Source organism: Bison bison, unplaced genomic scaffold (assembly GCF_000754665.1).
Source record: "Bison bison bison isolate TAMUID 2011002044 unplaced genomic scaffold, Bison_UMD1.0 scf7180017864485, whole genome shotgun sequence".
NCBI lineage: Eukaryota > Metazoa > Chordata > Mammalia > Artiodactyla > Bovidae > Bison > Bison bison.
Genome location: NW_011495045.1, coordinates 7123969 through 7150114, shown reverse-complemented (window position 1 = coordinate 7150114; position 26146 = coordinate 7123969). Strand labels below are relative to the sequence as shown.

General features: G+C 37.2%; 1 protein-coding gene across 3 annotated transcripts in view; it reads left to right on the top strand.

The window, feature by feature from the left end:
• Window positions 1-26146, top strand: part of PMS1 (PMS1 postmeiotic segregation increased 1 (S. cerevisiae)) — a 123942-nt gene that overhangs the window by 49356 nt on the left and 48440 nt on the right. For all 3 annotated transcript variants that reach the window (XM_010862906.1, XM_010862905.1, XM_010862904.1), the window contains exon 5: window positions 6044-6207. In XM_010862906.1, the coding sequence (XP_010861208.1) occupies window positions 6044-6207 (164 nt within the window). The remainder of the gene's footprint in view (window positions 1-6043; window positions 6208-26146) is intronic.

Below are 26146 nucleotides of genomic sequence, written 5' to 3'. Positions count from 1 at the left end.
TTCAACTTCAGATTCTTCAGCACTAGTGTTTAGGGCATAGACTTGGATTACTGTGATATTGAATGGTTTGCCTTGGAAATGAACAGAGCTCATTCTGTTAATTTTGAGATTGCATCCAAGTACTGCATTTCGATTCTTTTGTTGACTGTGAGGGCTACTCCCATTTCTTCTAAAAGATTTTGCCCAAAGTAGTAGATATGATAATGGTCCTCTGAATTAAATTCCCCCATTCTGGTCTATTTTAGTTCACTGATTCCTAAAGTGTCAATGTTCAGTCTTGCCATCTCCTGTTTGACCACTTCCAATTTGCCTTGATTCATGGACCAGCTTCCTATGCAATATTGTTCTTTACAGCATCAGACTTTGCTTCCATCACCAGTCACATCCACAACTGGGTCTTATTTTTACTTTGGCTCAGTCTCTTCATTCTTTCTCTAGTTATTTCTCCATTCTTCTCCAATAACATATTGGGCACCTGCTGACCTGGGGAGTTATCTTTCAGTGTCCTATCTTTTTGCCTTTTCATATTGTTTATTGGGTTCTCAAGGCAAGAACTTTGAGGCAGTTTGCCATTGCCTTCTCCAGTGGAGCATGTTTTGTGGGACTGCTCCAGCATAATTTGTCTGTCTTGTGTGCCCTATACAGCATGGCTCATAGTTTCTTTAGGCTACACAAAATTGTGATCCATGTGATCAGTTTGGTTAGTTTTCTGTGATTGTGGTTTTCATTCTGTCTGTCCTCTGATGGATGAGGGTAAGAGTCTTGTGTAAGCTTCCTGATGGGAGGAACTGGCCATGGGGAAAACTGGGTCTTGCTCTGGTGGGTAGGACTGTGTTCAGTAAATCTTAAATCTGACTTTCTGCTGATGGGTGGGGTTGTGTTCCATTCCTGTAGTTTGGGCTGAGGCCAAACTATGATAGGGGCAATGGTGACCTTCTCCAAAAGGACTTTCGCCTGCACACTGTGCCTCCCATGACTGCTGCTGTCAGTGTCCCTGACCCTGCAGCAGGCCACTGTTGACCTGTGCCTCCACCAGAGATAATTGTTCTCCAGTTTGTGGATCAGGCTTCCTTGTGGCTCAGATGGTAGTGTCTGTCTACAATGCCGGACATCCGAGTTCAATCCCTGGGTAGGGAAGAGCCCCTGGAGAAGGAAATGTCAATCCACTCCAGTATTCTTGCCTGGAAAATCCCATGGATGGAGGAGCCTGGCAGGCTACCGTCCACAGGGTTGCAAAGAGTCGGACATGACTGAGCGACTTCACTTTCACTTATGTGATTGTCCACCTGGCGGTTCTGCAGTGGGGCTGATGGCGACCTCCTCCAGAAGGACTTACCGCACACGTGTTACCTCCCAGGACTGCTGCTGCCAGAGCCCCTGTCCCTGCGGCACACCACTGTTGACTCACACCTGTGCAGGAGACCCTCACACTCACAAGTAGGTCTGTCTCAGTCTCATGGGGGTCGCTGCTCCTTTCCCTGGGTCCTGGTGTACACAAGGTTTTGTTCATGCCCTCCAGGAGTCTCTGGCAGCTATGAGGTTTGATTTTGAATGCAGTTGCATCCCTCTTACTGTCTTGTTGCTTCTCCTTTGCCCTTGGATGTGGGGTATCTTTTTTTGGTGGGTTCCAACATTATCCTGTTGATGATTGTTCAGCAGGTGATTGCAGTTTTGGTGTTCTTGCAGGAGAAGATGAGTGCATATCATGTAAGTGGTTGATCTGTAGCCTTTACTATGTATTTGCTTTTGTGAATTTTTTTGTTTTGGTTTTGGGGTTTCCTTCCTTTTTTTTTTTTTTTTTTTGACTGCACCATATAGCTTGTCGGATCTTAGTTCCCCAGCCAGGGATTGAATCCGGGCCCTCAGTGGTAAAAGTGCCAAGTCCTAACCACTAGACTGCCAGGGAATCCCCTATATTTGTATAGTAGGATTTTATCTTTCCTATAGATTTTTATTTTTCTTGTTGTAACCTTTCCTTTTCCTTAGAAACTATCTTTTAACATATATTTTAGGGTTGTTTTTAAGAGTTTATGATGAACTCTTTTAGCTTTTGCTTGTCTGAGAAGTTCTTTATCTTGCCTTCAATTTTAAATGATAATCTTGCTGAGTAATATATCTAGGTTGTAGGTTTTTTCTTTTCAGCACTTTAATATATCATTGCCAGTCCCTGATTGCTTGCAAAGTTTCTACAGAATAATCCAGTGAGCCTTATGAGGGTTCACTTGCCGCCTTTAGAATTCTCCCTTTATCTTTGCTACTGCTAAGTCGCTTCAGTCATGTCCAACTCTCTGCGACCCCATAGACAGCAGCCCACCAGGCTCCCCCATCCCTGTGATTCTCCAGGCAAGAACACTGGAGTGGGTCCCTTTATCTTTAACCTTTCCCATTTTAATTATGATATGTCTTGATGTACCTCTGTTTGGGTTCATTTTGTTTGGAACCGTCTATGCTTCCTGTCCTTGGATATCTCTTTTTCAGGTTTGGGAAAATTTCAGCCATAACTTCTTCAAATATATTTTCAACCCTTTTCTCTCTCCTCCTTCTTGGACCCTATAAGCAAATGTTAATATGTTTGTTGTTGTCCTAGAGGTCTCTTAAAAACTCTTCCCATTTTTTAAAATTTGTTTTTCTTTTTGTTGTTCTAATGGGGTGATTTCTATTATTTTGTCTTCCATACCACTTAAAAAGTGTTCTTCTGTATCACCAAGTCCACTGTTATTTCTTTCTACTGTATTTTTCATTTCAGTTATTGTATTCAGTTCTGACTTTTTTCTTTTTTTAGTTCCTTGTTAAAGTTCTCACTGTGTTCATCTGTTCTTTTCCCAAGTCCAATTACCATTCTGATTAGTAATGCTTTGAATTCTTTATTTAGTAAATTATTTACCAGTGTCATTAGTAGTTTTTTTTTTTTTTTCATGGGTTTTGTCTTGTTCTTTCATCTGAAGCAAATTCTTCTGTCTTGTTATTTTGCTTACTTTTCTGTTTCTCTATGAAACTTGGTGAAACAGTTACCTATTGCAGTCTTGTAGGGGTGTCTGTTGGGTCATCCCTAGTTAGTACCAGGTGCCTTTGGTAGGAGAGCTGGGTTTTATATGAACACGATTACATCTTCCTCCACGGAGTGCTGGCAGCTTTCAGCTTATTTGGGTCTAGGGATACAGACAGATGGTCTGGAACAGAGTCAAGTGTGAGCTGGGGCTTCTCTGCCCAGTGACCAATACCACCCGATTGTGGATGAGATCAGGTTCCGTGTTGCCGGAATACAAGGCCTGAGGATCAGGTCTGAGCTGGCTCTGTTTTCTCTAAGTATGTGTGCTCCCCCTCCCAGCGTTGGCACACTTGCCCTCGAGGGGGGCTGAAGCAAGAGGAGCACGTGTGGGCACTTGTCATGGATTGGGGTCCATGCCCTGTGGTTCTGGCACCATTTTAGAGTACCAGACTGCTGTTGATCCACTCTCTCCAGGAGTGCCCACAGTGGTTGCCTTTCCCTGTTCAGATGCTGCTTCGGGCCTGAGCCAGCTGCACCCTCTACAACTACATTCTCCACAGCCAGGGCAGCCCTTGCCCTAATGTGGAGCTCTTTTGTGGAGCAGGAAGGGCCAAGGCAGATGCCCTGTGTGGACTGGGCATGCACCGTGGATGCCCTATTACCAGTCAGAGTTCCAGACTGTTCCCAGTCCACCTCCTTTGCAGGCACCAGCAACGATTGCCCCTGACCTGTTTGGATGCTGCCCCAGATTCAAGCCACGCCGGTCCCCTGCAACTGTGCACTTCCGTTGGCTAAGGCAGCCCTTGTTATAGTGTGGAGCTGTGCCAGAGTGGCTGCTCAACTCGTCCAAGGTGTGTGCTGAGGTGGTAGTGGGAAACAGGCCAGAGACCTGCTCCCTCTGTCCTATTTCAGGAGTAAGCAAGCATCTGCTCACTCTTCATGAGTGGAGTCTAGGTTTCTTAGAGCCTGTCAGTCCCACTGGTTTTGAAACCACCTGAAGGGACTCACCTTCCTGGTGTTGGACCCCAGGGATAGGGAGCCCAGTAACTGGTTCCAGCTGATTGTTCCCTGGGAAGGGCCTCTGGGCCCGTGTGCGCTTTCGTCTTCTGCGCCCTCTCTCGGAAGGGGCGGGCAATTGCACGGACTTGCGTCCCTTCCCCTGCATTCAGTGTCACGTGCGTCTTTCTTACACCTTTGGTTATGGAAGAGTCTGAATGCCAGTCTCCATTTTGTTTTCGGTGATAACTGCTCCACACATAGATGTATTTTTGATGTGTTAGTAGGGGGAAGTGAGCTCTGTATCCTACTCTGCCATCTTGACCCCACCCCTCAAGTTTTTGGTTAAATAAGTTCACAATTTAAAAAAAAAGCTTTTGTTTCATTATCCTAGTTTTGCATATTTCAGAAGATGAGATAAATTAAACCAGGCAATTAGATATTATTTCAGATAAGAATTTTTTTACTTGAAGTGTAGTTGATTTATAGTGTATTAGTTTCTGGTGTGATTCAGTTATACACATATATATTCTTTTTCATATCTTTTCCATTATAGGTTATTATAAATAAGATACTGAATATATAGTTCCTTGTGTTGTACAGTCGGACCTTGTTGTTTACCTGTATTATATATAGTAGTTTGTATCTGCTCACCCCAAATTCCTGATTTTCTCTCCGTCTTGCTATTTTCCTTTTGATTTGTTTTCTGTGTTCATGAGTCTATTTCTGTTTTGTTAATAAATTCATTTGTGTCATATTTTAAATTCTGCATATGAGTAATATCATACATTGTCTTTCTCTGATTTATTTCACTTAGTATGATAATCTCTAAGTCTATTCATGTTGTTGCAAGTGGCATTATTTTATTTTTTCTGGCTCAGTCCATTGTGTGTGTGTGTGTGTGTACTACATCTTCTTTTTTATTTTTTTTTAATTGTGCTGGTGTATAATTGCTTTACAATGTTTTGTTAATTTCTGCTGTATGACAAAGTGAGTCAGCTATATGTATACATATCCCCTCCATCTCGGACTTCCCTTATCACCCCACTTTCTATCTGTTCATGTGTCAGTGGACATTTAGGTAGCTTCCATGTCTTGACTTTTGTAAATAGTGCTGCTTTGAACATTGGGGTACATGTATCTTTTTGAAATAGAGTTTTCTCTGGATATATGCCCAGAAGCAGAGTAGCTAGATCATACGGTAGCTTTTGTTAAGAAACCCCCATACTGTTTTCCATAGTGGCTGTACCAATTCACATTCCCACCAACAGTGTAAGAGGATTCTCTTTTCTGTACACCCTCTCCAGAATTTATTATTTGTAGACTTTTTAATGATGGCCATTCTAACCAGTGAGAGGTGATACCTCATTGTAATTACGATATACATTTCTCTGATAATTAATGGTGTTGCACATCAGATAAGAATTTTTAATTGAATAATTAAGGTTATACATATGCTGTGTAGCCTTATATCATCTGTATGTTTTAAAGTGCAGAATAAGCATCATTCCCAGGTAGTTAGAATATCAGCAGATTTCTTAAGATACTACATTCTATCAGCAGTAAGCCCATGTTTTTCAGTAGTGGTAGAAATAAGATTATTCCTATTTAGATCACACATGTTAAGTTGCTTCAGTCATATCTGACTCTTTGAAACCCTGTGGATTGTAGCCCGCCAGGCTTCTCTGTCCATGGAATTCTCCAGGCAAGAATTTTGGAGTGGGTAAGGCATGCCCTCCTCCCAGGGATCTTCCCAACCTAGGGATCAAACCCACAGCTCTTAAGTCTGCTGCATTGTCAGGCAGGTTCTTTACCACTAGCGCCACGTGAGAAGCCCACATAAAAGAGATCATACTTAATGGGTCAGACCTGTTAGAAAGAGGAGAGCCTAGCAAGAGATCAGAATAGCTCGCACAGTTGAGCCTTCTTTGGGTTCCCACAGTTTGAAGAGAAATGGCCTTCAGTAATAAAAGGAGTTAATTACTGATTGTATGTGGATTTGAAGATCTGTGAGGTTCCTTTTACATATAAATATGCTTTCTTCTTATCTGCCAACAGGTACAACTGTAACTGCTTTACGATTATTTAAGAATCTACCTGTAAGAAAGCAATTTTACTCAACTGCTAAAAAATGTAAAGATGAAATTAAAAAGATTCAAGATCTCCTTATAAGCTATGGTATACTTAAACCTGATGTAAGGATTGTTTTTATACATAACAAGGTAAGCATTATTGTACTTTCTACAGAATTTTTTGATACGTGACGTAGTAACGGGACAGTGCATTTTGTCTAAATCAGATGTGTAAGAGTCTTTCAAAATTTGTCCACATTTGTTTAGTTTTTTCTTTATTGTATAAAGAGCATCTTTGTTACCTCACATCTATATGAAATCTGATTGAACCTTTTATTTTTTAATTTCTAAGATAAGTTATTCCACCAAGAAACTTTTTCATCCAAGGAATGTTTGAGTGCTTCCTAAATATGAAGATGACTGAGACTTGTTATTTTCCTTTAAGAAGCTCACTGTTTAAAAACAAACAAATGAAAAAAAAAATAAAAATAAAAACAAACAAATGAAAAAAAAAGTTCACTGTTTAGTGATATTTTCTACCTTTTATTTTAAATGGTTTCTTCTTTGCAAGAGTTTTGTGTTTGCTTTTTAAAGGAAACTCTACTCATTTCTTTCCATTTTTCAAAGCAGGGCTGATGAGGAATTCCTCTTGTTGCTTGATAAATCTTAGGGGAAAGGAAGGTTTACATATCTTCTGAATGTTCTGTTTCATAAAATTCTACATGTACACCTCAAAATATTTACTGTAAGGAGAGTAGAAGTTTGTAAACCTGGTGGGGAGTAGAGAGGTAAAACTTATTGAGGGTGTGCACAGGGCCAGTGCCTGTGCTAGTTTCATGAAACTCCTGTACTCCACAGCAGCAGCTGAGTGAAGAGACATTATATCAACTTGCAGTGGTCCTCTACACTGGACTTAGAGAGGTTTGCTCAGTATTGCACAGCTGGTAAATGTTGAGATTGGTTTTGAAACTTTACATGCCTACTGAGTATAGATTCTTCACACTCTACTGTTTTGTCTTTGTATTTTAATACTATATTACATTGTGTAGTTCTTTTCTAGGTTTCAGAGCACTTAGAATAACCTTGTAGGGTAGACAGCCTTACCTCTATTTGTATAGGGAAGCTCAGAATGATCTAAGGAATTGTTCTTGTTAATAAATTTCCTTCTTAAACATCAACTAGCAGTTTTCCTGATTTTATCTCTGTTCGTGGCTGTGGTGGGTCTTTGTTGTTGCATGGGCTTTTCTGCAGTGACAGCGAGCAAGGGCTGCTCGCCAGTTACGGTGCACGGGCTTCTCATTTCAGTGGCTTATTTTGTGGCAGAGCATGGGCTCTAGGGCATGTGGGCTTCCGTAGTTGTGGCATGTGAGCTCAGTAGTGTTGGCTCCCGAGCTCTAGAGCGCAGGCTCAGTGGTTTTGGCACATGGGCTCAGTTGATCTGTGGCATGTGGAATCTTCCTGGATCAGGTATCGAACCTGTGTCTGCTGCATTGGCAGGCAGATGAGGGAAGCCCCGTTTTCTATTTTACGGTAAGTAATTCTACTGAGATCCAAGCACTTTTTCATCCAGTTTTCTTTCTACTCCATGTCTTTATGCTTGTTATTAAGAAGATTCCATATGTTTGTTTTTTTTTTTAATCTCCATTTTTCTTTTCTTTTTTAAAAATTTTATTATTATTTTACTTTACAATATTGCATTGGTTTTGCCATACATCAACACGCATCTGCCATGGGTGTACACGTATTCCCCATCCTGAACCCCCCTCCCAGCTCCCTCCCCATACCATCCCTGTGGGTCATCCCAGTGCACCAGCCCCAAGCTTCCTGTATCCATATGTTTTTTAATTTAATTATTTTTGGCTGCTCCAGGTCTTCATTGCTGCGAGCAGGCTTTCTCTAGTTGCAGTCCCTGGGCTTCTCGTTGCAGTGACTTCTCCTGTTGCGGCATGTGGGGTCTAGAGTGCATAAGCTTAGTGGTCATGGCGTGTGGGCTCAGTAGTTGTGCTGGGTGTGCCTAGTTGCCCCGCAGCATGTGGAGTCTTTCCAGACCAGGGATCAAACCCACGTCCCCTGCCTTGGCAGGCAGCTTCTTAACCGCTGGACCACCAGGGAAGTCCAAGAAGATTCTCATATTAAACCAAATTACAGTGGAATATTTATGATCAGAATTTTTAGTCATCTTAAAAAAATAAAAAAGAAAGAAAAACATTAAGAATAGTCAGCCACCTGTTACTGCTGGCATAGAGCTCAACCAAATGATACCTTGAAATCTCTTCCAGCTCTATCATGCTAGAATTCCTCAGGATGTTGATGGATGGAGGCTCATCCTGCTAATATAAATAACCCTATGACCTCTTGATCCAAAGAACATTTCATTATTAAAAGTTGAATGTACCCAAGTTAAGAAAATATCAAAGGCAAAAGAAAGAATGATCAGGAGAGGAAAACAGATGGCGAAAGGTAAAACATGAAGACAGGAGCTACGTTTTTATAGCAGAATAGTGACTACAACCAAAGAGAAAAGTTTTGAGGAAGAGAAAACAGAAGAATAAAATAAGATTATTGTCTAATGTAATGGAGATGAGTATTTGAAGTCAAATATATATCTTCTAAACTTAGGATAAGTTTATTATTTTCCCAACCTGTGTAAGATCATCAGTGTAGGTATTTTCTTTTGAAAATGGAAAGTAGTATTTTTCAATACAATGTATTTTATAACTTTTCATGTACACCATATCTGAGCTTATATTGAGCAAACACAGGTCTCTCAGTGGCCTTCAATAATTTCAGATGCAGTGCAAATCTTGGAGAGTATTGTACTATTAAAGTAATGTAATACTATCAAAAGTCTTACAATAAAATTATAAATCAGTTTGTGGACAGGAAGAGCCACATGAAAAGCTTAAAGGAAGGTAAAAACCTTCAAGTGGAAAATAGCACATGAAATAGTTTTATAATAATTGTGGACACAGTATGTTTAGTCTTTGTTTAATCAAAAGTTTCATCAGGCATCTTTTTTTTTAATGCACATGCTGAGGTAACTGGCTCTGCCTTCCTCTTGGGGAATTTGACATTTCTGAAGGTGCAAGTACTGTAAGTAAAATGTCACTGTCTTGGCATCAGTTTTTAGCATTGAGTATTTAAATAGAGCTAGATTATGAGACCTGAAGATAGTGCTGTATTTAAAAGTTTCTTATGACTTTAAAGTAAATTGTGCCTACTAATATAGCCCAAATAAAGTCTTGTAGTAAAATTAAGTATTACCTACACAAGTAAATCATGGACTCAGTTATATTTCTAAGCTTTTTTCTTTTAGTATAAATTATTATTTCACTCTTTTATTTCTTAGTATGCTGTTGTACCTCAAATGTTAAATATATTGTTTAAGTTCCAAAAATAGCATCAACACATTATCATAAATCTCTCTGAACATTGAGTTCTGCTCTACTCTTACAAATAATGCTTATGTTTATCATACTTTATGTGCTTTTCTGAGAAATTTTTTTTGCCTTAGCTTAAAATTTAAACATGGCAATATTGGTTTCTCTTCATTTGAAAAATTTTTTTCTGCATTACAAACAAACAATCATATTGCACATACTATGAGAAGTACTATTGCTATTTTGACATCTTGGATTAGTGTTCCTTCTTTTTATGAAGGTTTATAACCTGCCAAGACATTCTTTGAATACTGATAATGTTAATGTTCTTGCCAGTATGGTTATGTTAGAAAGAGGTATTTTTCTTCTTTCATCACCATGTTCCTTGAAAGCATATTGAATAATGAGACAGCCAAAGGGAAATAATTTACAAGTGGATTCAGTGACTTTATTTAAAGTAGATTTTATTTGGAGAAATGCTAGAGCCATTCCTTAGATAAGCACTACAGTCTTCAGCCTTAGTTTTGTAACTGAATCCCTGTGAGGTCCTGTTATATGTTTTTTTTTTTTTCATTTATAAAATAGTTATTTCACAGAATTAGGAGTTTTTCTCAATTTGGTAAGATCTGAAACCCACTTAATATTAGCTGTTTCATATGTTCATGAGTAATTTTACAGAGCAGTAGTTCAAACATAATGATAAATATGTGATTTCAAATAATGGATACTTTAATACTTCATACTTGTTGGGGAATATTTTCCTTTGCCTAAAGTATCATTTGTGTTTTTAAAAATTATTTTGAATTTAATTCTATCTTGATAATTAGAGGCCCACTGGTATTACAAAAGCTGAATTGGATATTATGGATATAAGGTCTTTCTGTTACAAGAGGGAAATTAATTAATGACTTTTTACCTATCTCTCCTTTATATGACATGACTGTTAAGGCTTATTGAGATTAATTTATTTATTTTTGAAGTCTGGAAGAATGATGACTAAGAATGAGAAAGAAGGGACACATTTATTGGGTAATAAACTGAAGATAAATAAATGGTAGTTTACAATCTGTATCCTGTACATTTGTGGTATTCCCTTTGTTCATTTTATTATACTTTGCATCTTTTAGCCTTTTACTCATATTTTTGAATGTCCCAGTTTTGTTTCACCTGTGCTGTGAGGAATCAAGGAAAAGTCTTTTGCCCGTAACTGGACCAGTGTTAAAGGCCACCTCCTTCTCCCATCCCCTCCAGTGTTGTGGAGGCAGTATAATCAAAGAGAAATTTCAGTTCAGGATTATGGTTTGAATGCTCCTTTCTTCTGAAGAATATATCCCTCCAGTTCCAATCTTGAAAGTTTGGGTGGAATTGTTTTTATTTATTTTTTCATTAGTGAAAGTGAATGTGCCTTCAGATATGTTTTAAGGTTAACTTGGGGCTAATTATCAATTATGATTGGTTGGTTGTCTTTTGGTTTGTTTTTACTTACAAATTAAGGATAAAATTTTTAATGGTTCTCATGTTTTCTTCTTTGTTATATTAAATTCTTTTACTTTTCACCTGACTTCTGAGAAATACTATATAGAAAAGATAAGAGACATATATAAGTCAAATTTTAGTTTAGTTGATTTCTAATTTTTATGTTTGCTGACACTATTTTTAAGAAATCTTTAAAGCCCTCTGCTGTCTCTCAGCAAGACTTATTCTGTGACTTTTTCCATAGCATTTTCTCTATCCCTATTATATGATTTTTGCTTTATTGGAAATGATTTGCATTCTCTCTCCCTGTCCCAACAGCCTTTTGTGGAAGGGAGGGCTGCATTTTACTTATATCTGTTTTCCTTTTAATTCTCACTTAGTATTACAAGATACTGAGTATGGATCATAAAAAAGAATGAAATGATGCCATAAAGGTTATCATACTGAGTGAAGTAAGCCAGAAAAAGACAAATACCATATGATGCAGCTTATATGTGGCATATAGAATATGACATAGATGAAGTTCTCTGTGAAACAGAAACAGACCCACAGATAGAGAAAACAAATTTGTGGTTGCCAAGTGGGAGTGGGGTGTGGGGGAAGGACAGACTGGCAGTTTGGTAATCATAAGTTTGTTTTCTATTTTCTGTGGGATCTATTTCTGTTTTGTATATAAGTTCATTTTTTTTTTTTTTTTAGATTTCACATATAAGCAATGTCACATAATATTTGTCTTTCTCTGACTCACTTAACTTCACTTAGTATGATAATCTCTAAGTCCATCCGTGTTTCTGCAAATGCCTTATTTCATTCCTTTACATGGCTGAGTAATATTCCAACTTTATGTCTTAGTGTGTATATATATATACACACACACAAATGGGACCTAACAAAGCTTTTGCACCACAAGGGAAACCATAAACAAAACAAAAGGACAACCTACAGAATGGGAGAAAATATTTACAAATGATATGACTAATAAGGCATTAATCTCCAAAATGTACAGAGAACTCATACACTCATTATCAAACAAAAAAAACAAACTACCCAATCAAAAAATGGGCAAAAGATCTAAGACATTTCTCCAAAGAAGACATACAGAGATGACCAAAAGGCACATGAGAAAATGCTTAACATTGCCAATTATTAGAGAAATGCAAATCAAAATGACTAGTACCGCTTTAAATTCATGATCACTAATCTTAGTACTGCCTGGTAGTCATACTGTTTTTGTGGTCTGTTTTCTCTCCTGGTCTCCTATATCCACAGTGCTTTAAGCCAATTTTACTGTATAAGCAAATCACCTGGGCATCTTGTTAACAGGTTCTGATTTAGTAGCTCAGCAAGGACTTGAGATTCTACATTTCCAACCAGTCCCCAGGTGGTACAGTTGCTGCTGGTCCATAATCCATATGTTGAGTTGCAAAATCCCAAAAAGCTATTTCATCTCTCTTCTCAGACAATCAAGTCTTTCTTCCCTGTCTTCACTCTTACTTGATCTTACATCCTATTTTACTGAGAAAATTGAGAGAACTTTTATAAACTATCCACCTGTCTGCAATTGTGCCCATAACATTCAACCTTCTCTTCTATTATTATAGATGCATGCCTCATGTTTTTAGGCAAGGCCAATTGCTTCACTTGGGCAAAGTTTCTTAAAATAAAGTGTCTGTATTCACTGTCTCCAATTAGCTTTCTTCCCATTCTCTCGAACCCACTCTAGTCAGACTTTCTCTTTGTACCACTCCACCAAAACTACTTTTACCAAGGTCACCACTGACTTTCAGATTTCTGAATCCAGTGGTCATTTCTCAGATTTTATCTTACTTAACGTTTACCACAGTTGATCTCATCCTTGAAACACTTTTCCACTTGGCTTCTAGGTCAACACACATCCTTGGTTTTTTCCCTCATCTTTCTACCATTTGTTATCAGTCTTCTAGTTCCCCTTCATATCCTGACTTGTAAACATTTAGTGTCCTGTGGCTCAACTGTGGAGTTTATGTATATAATTCATTCTCACATATATATATATAGTTACTCACACACATGTATGTGTTCATTTTCTTGATGAGTGCATCTCATGTTTCTGGGTGTCATTTATACAGTGATGACTCCTCAGTTTTTATCTCCATTCTGTAACTTTCCTGAACTCCAAACTCATAGATCTAACTACCTCCCCAAATTTCTCTTGGTTTAGTAATAAGCTCCTCACATTTAACATGACAAACAGTAAAGCTCCCTCCCTTGTCTCTCAGAATTGCTCTTTACATATCCTTCCCCATCAGTATATGAGAACTCTGTTTTTTCTCTTGGCAAACCAAAACGCTTAGGGTTATCCTTAACACTGATTCTCCCACACTTTAATCTGATAAAAGAGTAAATTCTGTTGGTCTGCATTCAAAATATATCTAAAATCTAACACTTTTCACCATGTGTGTGATCCAAGCCACCATGATCGCCCACCTGGATTTTTGTAGTAATTTTCTAATTCTCCCCACTTCCTACCTTGCTGTCTTTATTCTGAGCCTAACAGCTAAAGTGATTCTGTAAAAGAAACCCTGTGGACTGTAGCATGCCAGATTCCTCTTTCCATAGGGTTTCCCAGGTAATCATACTGGAATGGGTTTCCATTTCCTTCTTCAGGGGTTTTCCTGATCCAGGGATCGAACCTGTGTGTCGTGCATCGTGGGCAGATTCTTTACTACTGAGGCATCTGGAAGATTAGTAAACCTTTTTTGTAAAGAACCGCAGTATAAATATTTGGGGTTTTCTAACTCATACAGTTTGCCTCACAACTGTTCAGCTCTGCTGTTGTAGCATGAAAGTAGAGGTATTAAAACTTTACTTTAAAAAGCAGGTGGTAGGTTGGATTCAGTCCATAGGCTATAGTTTGCTGACCCGATATAGGTAATCTGACCCATTACTATGTCTGATCTCATTCATTTATTTTCTTGGCTCCAGCTAACTGGCCTCCTTGTTTTTTCATTGAACCTGCCAGTCATACTTCCAACTCAGGACCTTTTTATTTGTCGTTCATTTGCCTCAGACATTCTTCTGTATATCTGGCTCAATCCTTATCTCTCAGTTCTTTACTTAAAACTTCCTCAGTGACATTTTCTTTAGTCACCCTAAAACTATAACTGTTTCCCCACACACACACACGTTTTCCTGCTTTATTTTTCTTACTAAAACTTCTAACTAACATGCTGTATATTGTACCTACCTTAATTTATTGTCTTTCTTTCCTCCTCTAGATACAACTTCCATGAGGGGAGAGACTTCTGACTTTTTTCACTGATGTGTCCCTAGTGCTGACAGTAGTACTTCATGTAGGTACTCAAAAAATATATGTTAAATTAATGAGTGTGATCACGGGTTGAGAGCACGCAGGACAGGAGAATTCCATCCCATTGGTGGCACCAGCCCATACTGGTGCCACCAGTATGGTGTTAACATAGATATTGAAGCACTGGATTGTTAACATAGATATTAAAGCACCAAAGATACAGGGGTAGATGGTATCAATAGAATTAAAAATAACAACTGGAACAGAGAAGTGCAAAATATCAAGCATCAACTTTTATACTCAGACCTTTCCCTTTCTTTCTGGAGGCCTGCTTGAAAGTCACAGAAGAGGGAGGGCTGACTTAAGCCACTTGGCAGGTGGGTGTTAATTGCTTCAGTGGAGTAGGAACAACCTATCAAAGTGGTCTCACCTAGGATTCCACAAATGGGTGGGTCATGGGCTGATTTTACTACAGTATACTTTGCTAATAGGGATAAATGGATCAAAATCATTCTAGGTATAGGAATAGTATGAATATAAAAGATGGAGGTAGGAAAGTATTTAGAGGCAGTGAATAAGTCAAGTTATGTGAGTAGGTAGTTATATAAAGGAATACAGGAAGATAAATCCTGAAAGACAGTTGGAGTCTAGATTATAAAGGGTCTTTAATGCTAGGCTGTTTTTTTGTTTTGTTTTTAGTAGAAAATTGGGAGTAGGGAAGTGACTTGATCAAGGTGTTAACCTGTGGCGGTTAGTTTGGTAGTAACGTGCTGGGAGGAATTATAGGAAGCTATAAGCAGAGACCTTAGTTAGGAAACTATAACAAAAATCCAGACACTACGTGGCTGAATTAGGATAAACAGATTGGGCATGGAAAACAAAGAGGGTGATCACTATTGTGAGGAGAAATCCATGAGACTGCACGTAGATAATGAAGATACAAGGATGAGGATACCTGATTTATTTAACTTTATATGCTTAGGAAAATGGTAATATTACATCCCTGTTTTATTCCTGAATGGGTGCGTCTGTCTTTCTTTTCCAATATGTAGCACCTTCATGAATTCCCTGGTGGCTCAGAAGGTTAAAAAAAAAAAAAAAATCTGCCTGCAATGCAAGAGACCTGGATGTGATCCCTGGGTTAGGAAGATACCCTAGAGAAGGGAATAGCTACCCACTCCAGTATTCTTAGCTGGAGAATTCCATAGACAGAGGAGCCTGGTGGGCTACAGTTCATGTGGTTGCAAAGAATTGGACATGACTGAGTGACAATGCACTCATGAATTACTCTGGCATAATTTTGATTTCTCTCCAGAAAGAACCTAATAGAATCAAGCAAAACTTTGGAAGTGAAGTTATTTGTTACCTCATCAACAAAGTTTTTGTTGACTAGTCTGTTAAGAAAGAAAAGCTGATCAAGTCCATACTGGATATTATTTGTTAGCTTTAAAACTTGTTGCTTGTTTTTTAAATAAGAGGACAGAATTAGAAAAATAAAGAACCATAAGGTAATTGTTGGGATATTTGCCTGAACAGGATGTATGGGAAAAGAAATACCATCAACTAAGCATCAGGGAACCAGCTGATTATAGGAGTGTTGGCAGCTCAGAATCTGTGGATTTGGTCTTTTTTCTTTTTTTCAGTATTATTGTATTAAGAACTCTTAACATAAGATCTACACACTTGATAAATTTTTAAGTGTACAATATAGTATTGTTGAGTAGAGGTATGATGTACAGCAGGTCTCTGGAACTTACGAACCCTAACTGAAAGTTTATGCCTATTTGTTAGTAATTTCCAATTTTTTCCTACCCCTAGTCCTTGTTAATCACCATTCGACTCTTTGATGCTATGAATTTGTCCATTTTAGATGCCTAATATATATGGAATCATGCAGTATTTGTCTTTGTGTGACTAGTTTATTTCACTTGGCATAATGTTCCTCATGATTCATCCGTGTTGTCACATGTTGTAGAATTTCCTTCTCTTTTGAGGCCTAATAATATTTCATTGTATGTATATAATACATTTTCTTTATCCATTCATCCATCAGTGAACACTTAGGGTGTTTCCACATCTTGGTCATTGTAAATAGTGCTGTAGTGAACATGGGAATGCTAATATCTCTTTGAAATTTGCCTTTTGGAAAATACCCAGATATTGGATATCTAGGTCATATGATATTTCTATTTTTAATATTTGAAAGTATCTCCATTCTGTTTTCTGTATCAGCTGCACCATTTTGCATCTCCACAAACTATAAAGAGTTCTAGTTTCTCCACCAATATTCTTACCAATACTTGTTGTCTTTTCCTTTTTTTTTTTTTTTTTTTGGTAATAGCTATCCTGACAGGTGTGAGGTGATACCTCTTTGTGCTTTTGATTTGCATTTCACTCATGGTCAGTGATATTGAGCATTTTTCATATACCTGTTGACCATTTGTATTTCTTCTTTGGAGAAATGTCTATTTAAATCCTTAGCCTGTTTTTTTTGTTGGGTTATTAGATTCTTTTGCTTTTGCATTGTAGGAGTACCTTGTATATTTTGGATGTCAATCATCAGGTGTATAGTTTGTAAATGTTTTCTCCCATTTCATGGCTTGCCTTTTCACTTTGTTGATTGCTTCCTCTGTTGTGCAGGAGCGTCTTTATTTTATATAGTCCCACTTGACTATTTTTGCTTTTTGTTGCTTGTACTTTTGGTGTAATATCCAGGAAATAATTGTCAGGACCAGTGTCATAAAGCATTTCTTGTGTGTTCTTTTCTAGTTTTACAGTTTCAGGTGTTTAGTTATGTCTTTAATCTGTTTTAAGTTGATTTTTATGTGTGGAGTGATATAAAGGGTCCAGCTTTTGCATGAGGATATCCAGTTTTCTCAACACTGTTTATTGAAGAAGCTATCCTTTCCTCACTGTATTTTTGCCCCTTATCAGACATCAGTTGACCTTATATGCATGGATGTTTTACTGGGCTCTCTATTTTTTCTGTTGGTATTTATGTCTGTCTGTATGCTGCCATACTGTTTTGATTATTATAGCTTTTTAATGTATTTCAGCCTCAGGACCTGTGATGCCTCTTAGCTTTGTTCTTGTTTCTCAGGAATCATTTGACTATTCATGCTCTTTTATAGTTCCATATGAGTTTTAGAATTGTATTTTTCTACTTCTGTAAAAAAATACCACTGGGTTTAAAAAAAAAAAAGAGATTGCATTAAATCTGTAGATCACTTTGAGTAGTATAGAAATTTTAACAATGTTAAGTCTTCAAATACATGAGCACAGAATGCCTTTCCATTTGCATCATCTTTAGTTTCTTTCATTTGGTAGTTTTTATCATCATACAGGTCTTTCCCCTCATTAAATTTATTTCTAAGTATTTTTTTCTTCCTGTGCTATTGTTAAAAAGATTGTTTTTCTAATTTCCTTTTCAGATAATTCATTGTTAGTGAATAGAAACACAACCAATTTTTGTGTTCATTTTGTATCCTGTAATTTTATTGAATTTATTAGTTCTAACAGGGTTTTTATGGAGTCTTTAGGGTTTTCTAGAAATAGGACCTTGTCATCAGGAAACAGGGACGATTTCACTTATTCTTTTCTTGTTTGGATCCCTTTTATTGATTTATCTTTTTCTTGCCTAATTGCTTTGGCTAGGCCTTTTAGAACTCTGATGAATGGAAATAGCAATATGGGTATCCTTGCCCTTGTTACTGTGCTCAAAGGTAAAGCTTTCAGTTTTTCACTGCCGAGTACTGTGGGCTTTACCTAGACGGCTTTTATTATTTTGAATTTCTTTCCTTCCGTGGGCTTCCCTGGTGGATCAGCAGGTAAAACGTCTGCTTGCAGTGCAGGAGACCTGGATTCGAGCCTTGGGTCAGGAAGATCCCCTGGAGAAGGAAATGGCAACCCACTCCAGTACTCTTACCTGGAAAATGCCATGGATGGAGGAGCCTGGTAGGCTACAGTCAGTGGGATCGCAGAGAGTTGTACACAACTGAGCAACATCACTTCCTTCTATTCCTAGTTTGTTGAATGTTTTTAATTGTGAAGGTTCTTTCAGTTTTGTCTAAGGTTTTTTTCTGCATCTGTTGAGATGATCATGTGATTTTTATCCTTTATTTTGTTAATATGGTGTATTACATTAATTGAAATGGATATGTTGAACCATCCTTGCATCCTAGAGATAAATCTTGTTTGACTGTGGTGTATGATCTTTTTAATATGCTGTTGGTTTGATTTCTAGTATTCTGTTGAGAACATTTGCATCTGTATTTATCAGGGATGTTGATCAATTGTTTTCTGATAATATTCTTGTCTGGCTTTGATATCAAGATAATGCTGCCTTCATAAAATGAATTTGGAAGTTTTCTTCCTTCCTTCCTCTTCCTTCCTATTCAGTTTTTAGGAAGAGTTTGAGAAGAATTTATTTTACTTTAAATGTTCGGTAGAATTCACCAGTGATGCCATCTGATCCTAGAATTTTCTTTCTTGGAAGGTATTTGATTACTAATTCAAGCTTCATACTAGTTATAAGTTTCTTCAGGCTTTTTCTTCTTTCATAACTTAATCTTGATATGTTGAATGTTTCTAGGAATCGAGCCTTTCTTGTAGATTATCTAGTTTGTTGTCATATAATTGTTAATATTGTCTCATGATTATTTTTATTTCTGTGATATTGGTTGTAATATCTCTTCACTTTCAATATTCTTTATTTGAATGTATTTTTCTTAGACTAGCTAATAAGGGTCTATTAATTGTGTCTCTTTTTAAAAAACCGACTCTTGGTTTTGTTGGTTCTTTTTATGTTGTTTTTTTCTATTTTATATCTTGTTTATTTTCCACACTAATGTTTATTTTTTTCTTCTCCTGTCTTTAGGCTTAGTTTGTTTTTGTCTTTCTAGTTCTTGGAGATATATAGCTAGGGTGTTTATATGACATCTTTCTTTTTTAAAGTAAGTGTTTTTCTACAAACTTCCCTCTTAGTACTGCTTTTGCTGCCCCCTTAACTTTTGGTATGTTGTATTATCATTTTCCCTTGTCTCAAGGTATTTTATAACTTTCTTTTTTATTTTTTCTTTGACCCAGTGGTTGTTCAAGAGTATGTTGTTTAATTTCCACATATTGTGAATGTGTTCCTTTTTCTATTGATTTTTAGTTTCATTGCATTGTGATCAGAAAACGTACTTGGTATGTTTCAGCTTTTAAACTTTTTTAAGACTTGTTTTGTGACCTAACATATGATCTATGCTGAGAAAAATCCTCTTGAGCTTGGGAAGAATGTGTATTCTGTTGCTGTTGGGTTGAATGTTCTCCATATATCTGTTAGGTCCATTTGATCTGTATTGTTGTTCAAATCCTTTGTTTCCTTACTGACTTTCTGTCTAAATTTTCTGTCTGTTATTGGTCTTGATCTGAAAAAAGAAAAACTAGAGAAGCCTGTAAAGGATGGAGTTGCATTGCAGAAGAGATTGTTTGGGTGGCTTCCTTTAGAACACATTAGGGAGAAGAAAGAGTTGGTTTGGAGAGAAAAAGTCTCTTGAAAAACAAAATGTAATAGGAAGGTGTTCTATTCAGTGCACATAAAGAGGAAAAGCTGAAATCAAATATCATATAAAGCAGTACCAGCTTGACTTGCAAATAACCTTTTCTGTATGGTTAAATATGGGAGGATGTAATGATTGCCTCAGAGATCCAAGATTAAGGAGCTGATGAGATGAGACTTAACGTGGTGGTCCAGTGGCTAGGACTCTGTGCTCCCAATGCAGGGGGCCTGGGTTTTATCCCTGGTTGGGGAACTGGATCTCACATGCATAACTAAGACCCAACAGCCAAATAAATAAATATATATTAAAAAGAGCTGCGGAGAAGGCGATGGCACCCCACTCCAGTACTCTTGCCTGGAAAACCCCATGGACGGAGGAGTCTGGTAGGCTGCAGTCCGTGGGGTCACGAAGAGTCGGACACGACTGAGCAACTTCACTTTCACTTTTCACTTTCATGCATTGGAGAAGGAAATGGCAACCTACTCCGGTGTTCTTGCCTGGAGAATCCCAGGGACGGGTGAGCCTGATGGGCTGCCGTCTATGGGGTAGTACAGAGTCAGACGCGACTGAAGCAACTTAACAACAACAACAACAACAAAAAGAGCTGATCAGAAAGACCGATCTGAAAGATCTTTGCAAACAGTATTAAGAATACAAGTAATCTGAAAGCAGTTATTAAACTCTGGTTGGATTCAAAAAGGATTTTCAGAATAGGTGGTTTTAGAACTGGTTCTTGAGAAAGACCTCAGTGGGCAAAAGCATTCAGAGCATATGCAAGGTTAAGGAGTCATGAGAGATCAGAGAAAGCTTCTATAGGAAAGTAAGAGATGAGGCTGGAAAGGTTGAGTCTGAATTCTAAAGAATCTAGTGCACTTTACTTTAGAATATGAACTTCTTGCCAGGTGGTGAATGGAAACAAAATAAGGACATGTAGGGACTTCCCTGGAGGTCCAGTGGTTACTGCTTTGCCTTCCAGTGCAGGGGGTGTGGATTCAGTCCCTGGTCAGGGAGCTGGGATCCCACATGCCTCATGGTTGAGAAACCGAAATATAAATACAAACAATATTGTAATAAATTCAACAAAGACTTTATTTATTTTTTTAATTTTATTTTATTTAACTTTACAATATTGTATTGGTTTTGCCATATATCAAAATGAATCTGCCACAGGTATACATGTGTTCCCCATCCTGAACCCTCCTCCCTTCTCCCTCCCCATTCCATCCCTCTGGGTCATCCCAGTGCACCAGCCCCAAGCATCCAGTATCGTGCATCAAACCTGGACTGGCGATTCGTTTCATATATGATATTATACATATTTCAATGCCATTCTCCCAAATCATCCCACCCTCTCCCTCTCCCACAGAGTCCAAAAGACTGTTCTTTGCTGTCTCGTATACAGGGTTATTGTTACCATCTTTCTAAATTCCATATATATGCGTTAGTATACTGTATTGGTGTTTTTCTTTCTGACTTACTTCACTCTGTATAATAGGCTCCAGTTTCATCCACCTCATTAGAACTGATTCAAATGTATTCTTTTTAATGGCTGAGTAATACTCCATTGTGTATATGTACCACAGCTTTCTTATCCATTCATCTGCTGATGGACATCTAGGTTGGTAAATAGACATTTCTCCAAAGAAGACATACAGATGGCTAACAAACACATGAAAAGATGCTCAACACCACTCATTATCAGAGAAATGCAAATCAAAACCACTATGAGGTACCATTTCACGTCAGTCAGAATGGCTGCGATCCAAAAGTCTACAAATAATAAATGCTGGAGAGGGTGTGGAGAAAAGAGAACCCTCTTACACTGTTGGTGGGAATGCAAACTAGTACAGCCACTATGGAGAACAGTGTGGAGATTCCTTAAAAAACTGGAAAGAGAACTGCCTTATGATCCAGCAGTCCCACTGCTGGGCATACACACTGAGGAAACCAGAATTGAAAGAGACACGTGTACCCCAATGTTCATCGCAGCACTGTTTATAATAGCCAGGACATGGAAGCAACAAAGACTTTAAAAATGGTCCATGTAAAAAATTATTGTAAAAACTTTAAGGACATTTAGAAGGAGACTTAATAGAAAATGATAATTCTTATGGCATTTGGAGAATGGACCCAATTATGTTTTATAGTTGTGTAACAGAACAAGCTGGTTCAGTAGTCCAGGCAATTGCACAGAGTATGTGTAAGAGGTTATGGGCAAGAAAAACATTTCTGATGTAGATAAGATTTGATTAGCAATTGGAAATAATATTTCTTGCTTTAAAGACCATAAAGAGTATCTGCAATCTCCCTTTGAAAGTTATGCAAAATGTAACTTATGTTTTCAAGTTTTTGCTTAAATTTTTGACTTTTTTTTTACATGAATCAGAAAGTATGAAATAGGTAGAATGAAAAAATACTATGCATACTGTATTCCAAAACATGAATATAAAATAAACAATAAGCAGAGTAAAGTAGGCATTAGAGATTTTATTTCTTTTTCTTAAAGGGGGAGGGAGTGGTCTTTATCTTTTTTTCTTTTTGGTTGTACCATGGGTTTGTGGGATCTTAGTTCCCCGACCAGGGTTGAACTTGGGCCCTTTCATTGAAAGCACCAAGTCCTAACCACTGGACTGTCAGGGAATTCCTGCATAAGAGGCTTTAAATTTTGAATGTTCTAAATAAATTTTACCAGTTTTGAACTCTGGGCTACTTGCTGCTGCTACTGCTAAATCGTTTCAGTCGTGTCTGACTCTGTGCGACCCCAGAGATGGCAACCCACCTGGCTCCCCCGTCCCTGGGATTCTCCAGGCAAGAACACTGGACTGGGCTACTTAGTAAGAATCAAATTATATTAATGCTTATTATGTTAATAGAATGTGATATTCTTTTAACAATAGTATTTGTATAATGATGGAATAATATTAATTTTACACTGAACTCAAAACATTCAACAATAAAGTTTCTATAAGCTTCAGTAGTTAATGTTGTTATATTGCCAGTATAAAAAGAATCTTTTCTTATATTGTATTTTTGCTCCTGTTCTTTTTTGAACCATTCAGTGCAAATACATGTCCAAGAGTAGGTAGCAATATATGCAGATCCAATTACATTAACTAGTAAGACTTTGGAAGTAGTTAATACTTCTGACTTTTAAGAGATTGAAACATGAACTTCTTAGTACATCTCTCCAGATAATTTGCATGAAAAGTTTGGTTGCACAGTTCACCAATACATATATGATTTCATATTCTAGGATTCACCTTTGCTCAGGCAGTCTTATTAGCATTACAGTTTTTGGTTAATTGTGCATTATCCTTGCGTAACCTGCTTTTTCTCATTATCACAAATTGCTTTCACAGTTGAGCTTTACTAATTAAATACTGAATATTCTCATCTAGCTTCAGATAGTGTATGCCAATGAAGTAGAAACAGTGGTAAGATATATTTGGGTAACTTCAATCAATTACATGGTATGCATGTAATAATATTTTTTTTATTGAGATGTTTTTGCTCTGTCATCATACTGACTAGAGTCAGATTCTTACTTGGCACATCCAGATGCTCCAGCTTTGTGTGACCTAGATAGAAAACATATGGGGGTATGTGTGTGTATTTTTAGAACATGTTAAGCTATCAGCCTAATGGCAGAATATATGAAAAACTTCAGGAAATGAACAGATCTGTATTTTAGAAAATAATACAGGATTCGTGAAATGGTGGGGAAAGCAAACTAAAAACTTTGCTGTAAAAAATGTAGCATTTAAAAATTCTGTTATTTTCTATATCCTTAGCTTTTAATTACTACCTTTTATTGTTTAGTTCTTTAATAATAAGTCCCATTTTTAAAATGAATCTTAATTGCCTAAGTAATAGTGAAGGTTTAATTTATTGATAGACTTCTTTATCGTTAGCCTAACTATAAATACTTAGAAAATGCTTCTTAATCAGCTCGCTTGATCTGATGCAATAATTGCCCAGTGTGAAATAATGCTCTGGAACTACTAGCAGTATGTACTTAAATTCTTTTTTTCACATTCAGTGGTTCTCATGTTTCATAGCTTGTTTAGAACCCATTTCCTCAAGTGATCATTTTACAATTCTGTATACTAACTTCTTAGTAGGTCAGGCAGTGCATTAGCGTATTTGCATTAATCAGCAGTTAAGATTTATATCGGAGACATCACTAATACAAACTAAAATACATAATATGTTTCCATTAGAAATATCACAGGTTTTATAGCTGTATTAAGTGCAGGAAATTGAAAACATTAGTTTTCTTGAAATATTTTCATAGCTACTCATTTTAAATACATTCTGTACCTATGTATGAATCACAGAGCTAGCATAGCTTTAAAGAGAGAAATTTTCTGTGAATAAGTTTTTATTGCTCAGCTACTCTTTGTTAAAAATAACTTGTGACATAGAAGGTGTGAAGAAGATGACATTTAATTTCTATGCAGTTGCAGATTATTCAGAATCTGAACCTACTTTCTCTTGTTTTAAGCACTGTTCCTTAAATCAGCAGCTCCTGGCTGGCTTAAAATAATAGCCATAATAGCAAAAGCCAGCACCTCTGTGTTTTTTTACACTGACACACACATAAACACAAAGATGTGTGAAGCAAATGAAACGATTACAGTCTGGCAGTTTCTCAAAAAATAAACAGAGTTGCCACTTTACCTAGCTATTTCACTCCTAGGTATATACACAAGAAAAATGTATGTCACACAAAAACATGTACATGAATGTTTATAGCAGCATCTTTCATAATAGTCAAAAAGTGGGAGTAACCCACATGTCCATAAGAAGAGGCAATAATATTTCAAATGTATTTCCATATAGGGGAATATCATTTAGCCATTAAAAAGGCATGAAATCCTGACAAATGTCCAGGACCAGCCAGCTTCACAGGTGAATTTTAACAAACATTTAAAAGAGAATTAACACTTATCCTTCTCAGACTGTCTGCAGTAATGGAAGAAGGAATGCTTGCAAACTAATTCTACAAGACCAGCCTCACCCTGATACCAAAACCAGACAAAAGCACTAGAAAAAGAAGAAAATTACAGGTCAGTATCAGTAATGAACATAGATGCAAAAATATTCAATGAAACATTAGCAAGCCAAATTTAGCAATATGTTAAATGGATCATACACCATGATCACATGTAATTTATCTCAGAAGTGCAAGAATGATTCAGTATCCATGCTTCGATCAGTGTGATATACCACGTTAACAAATTGAAGGATAAAATTATATCATCATCTCAACAGGTGCAAAAAAAGCTATTCACAAAATTCAACATTCAAGTATGATTAAAAAAAAAAAAAAAAACCTCTCAACAAAGTAGATACAGAGAGAATGTACCTCACCTTGATAAAGGCCATACAAAACAATCTCACAGCTAGTATCATACTCAAAGGTGAAAATCTGACAGATTTTCCTCTGAGATCAGGAACAGGACAAGATTGCCCACTCTCACCACTTTTATTCAACATAGGATTGGAAGTCTTAGCCATGGTATTAAATAAGAAAAAGAATCCATATTGGAAAGAAGTAAAACTTTAATTCTTTGTGTATGATATGATACTATATATAGAAAATCCTAAAGATGCCCCCAGAAAACTACTAAAACTAATAAATAAATTCAGTGAAATTGTAGGTTGCAAAATTCACTTTCATAAACCTGTTGCATATCTATACATTCACAGTAAAGTATCAGAAAGGGAAATTAAGAAAACTACCCCATTTACAATTGCATCAAAAAAATAAAATGGCCAGAAATAAATTTAACCAAGGAGGTAATAAAAACCTGGACTCTGAAAACTATAAGATACTGATGAAAGAAATTGAAGACTACACAAACAAATGGAAAGATAAAACATGCCCATTCATCAGAAGAATCAATATTTTTAAATGACCACACTTCCCAAAGCAGTTTATGAATCAGTGCAATCCCTATCAAAGTACCAGTGGCATTTCTCACAGAACTAGAAGAAATAATTCTAAATTCTATATGGAAACACAGAAGACAAAATAACCAAAACAGTCTGAAGAAGAACAAAACGAGTTATCATGCTCCTTGATTTTACCCTATACTACAATGCTACAGTAATCCAAACAATATGATGCTGGCATGAAACCAGACACAAAGATCAATGGAAGAGAATAGAGTCCAGAAATGAACCCACAAGTATATGGCCAGGAGAAGGCAATGGCACCCCATTCCAGTACTTTTGCCTAGAAAATCCCATGGACAGAGGAGCCTGGTGGGCTGCAGTCCATGGGGTCGCTAGAGTCGGACACGACTGAGCGACTTCCCTTTCACTTTTCACTTTCATGCATTGGAGAAGGAAATGGCAACACACTCCAGTGTTCTTGCCTGGAGAATCCCAGGGAT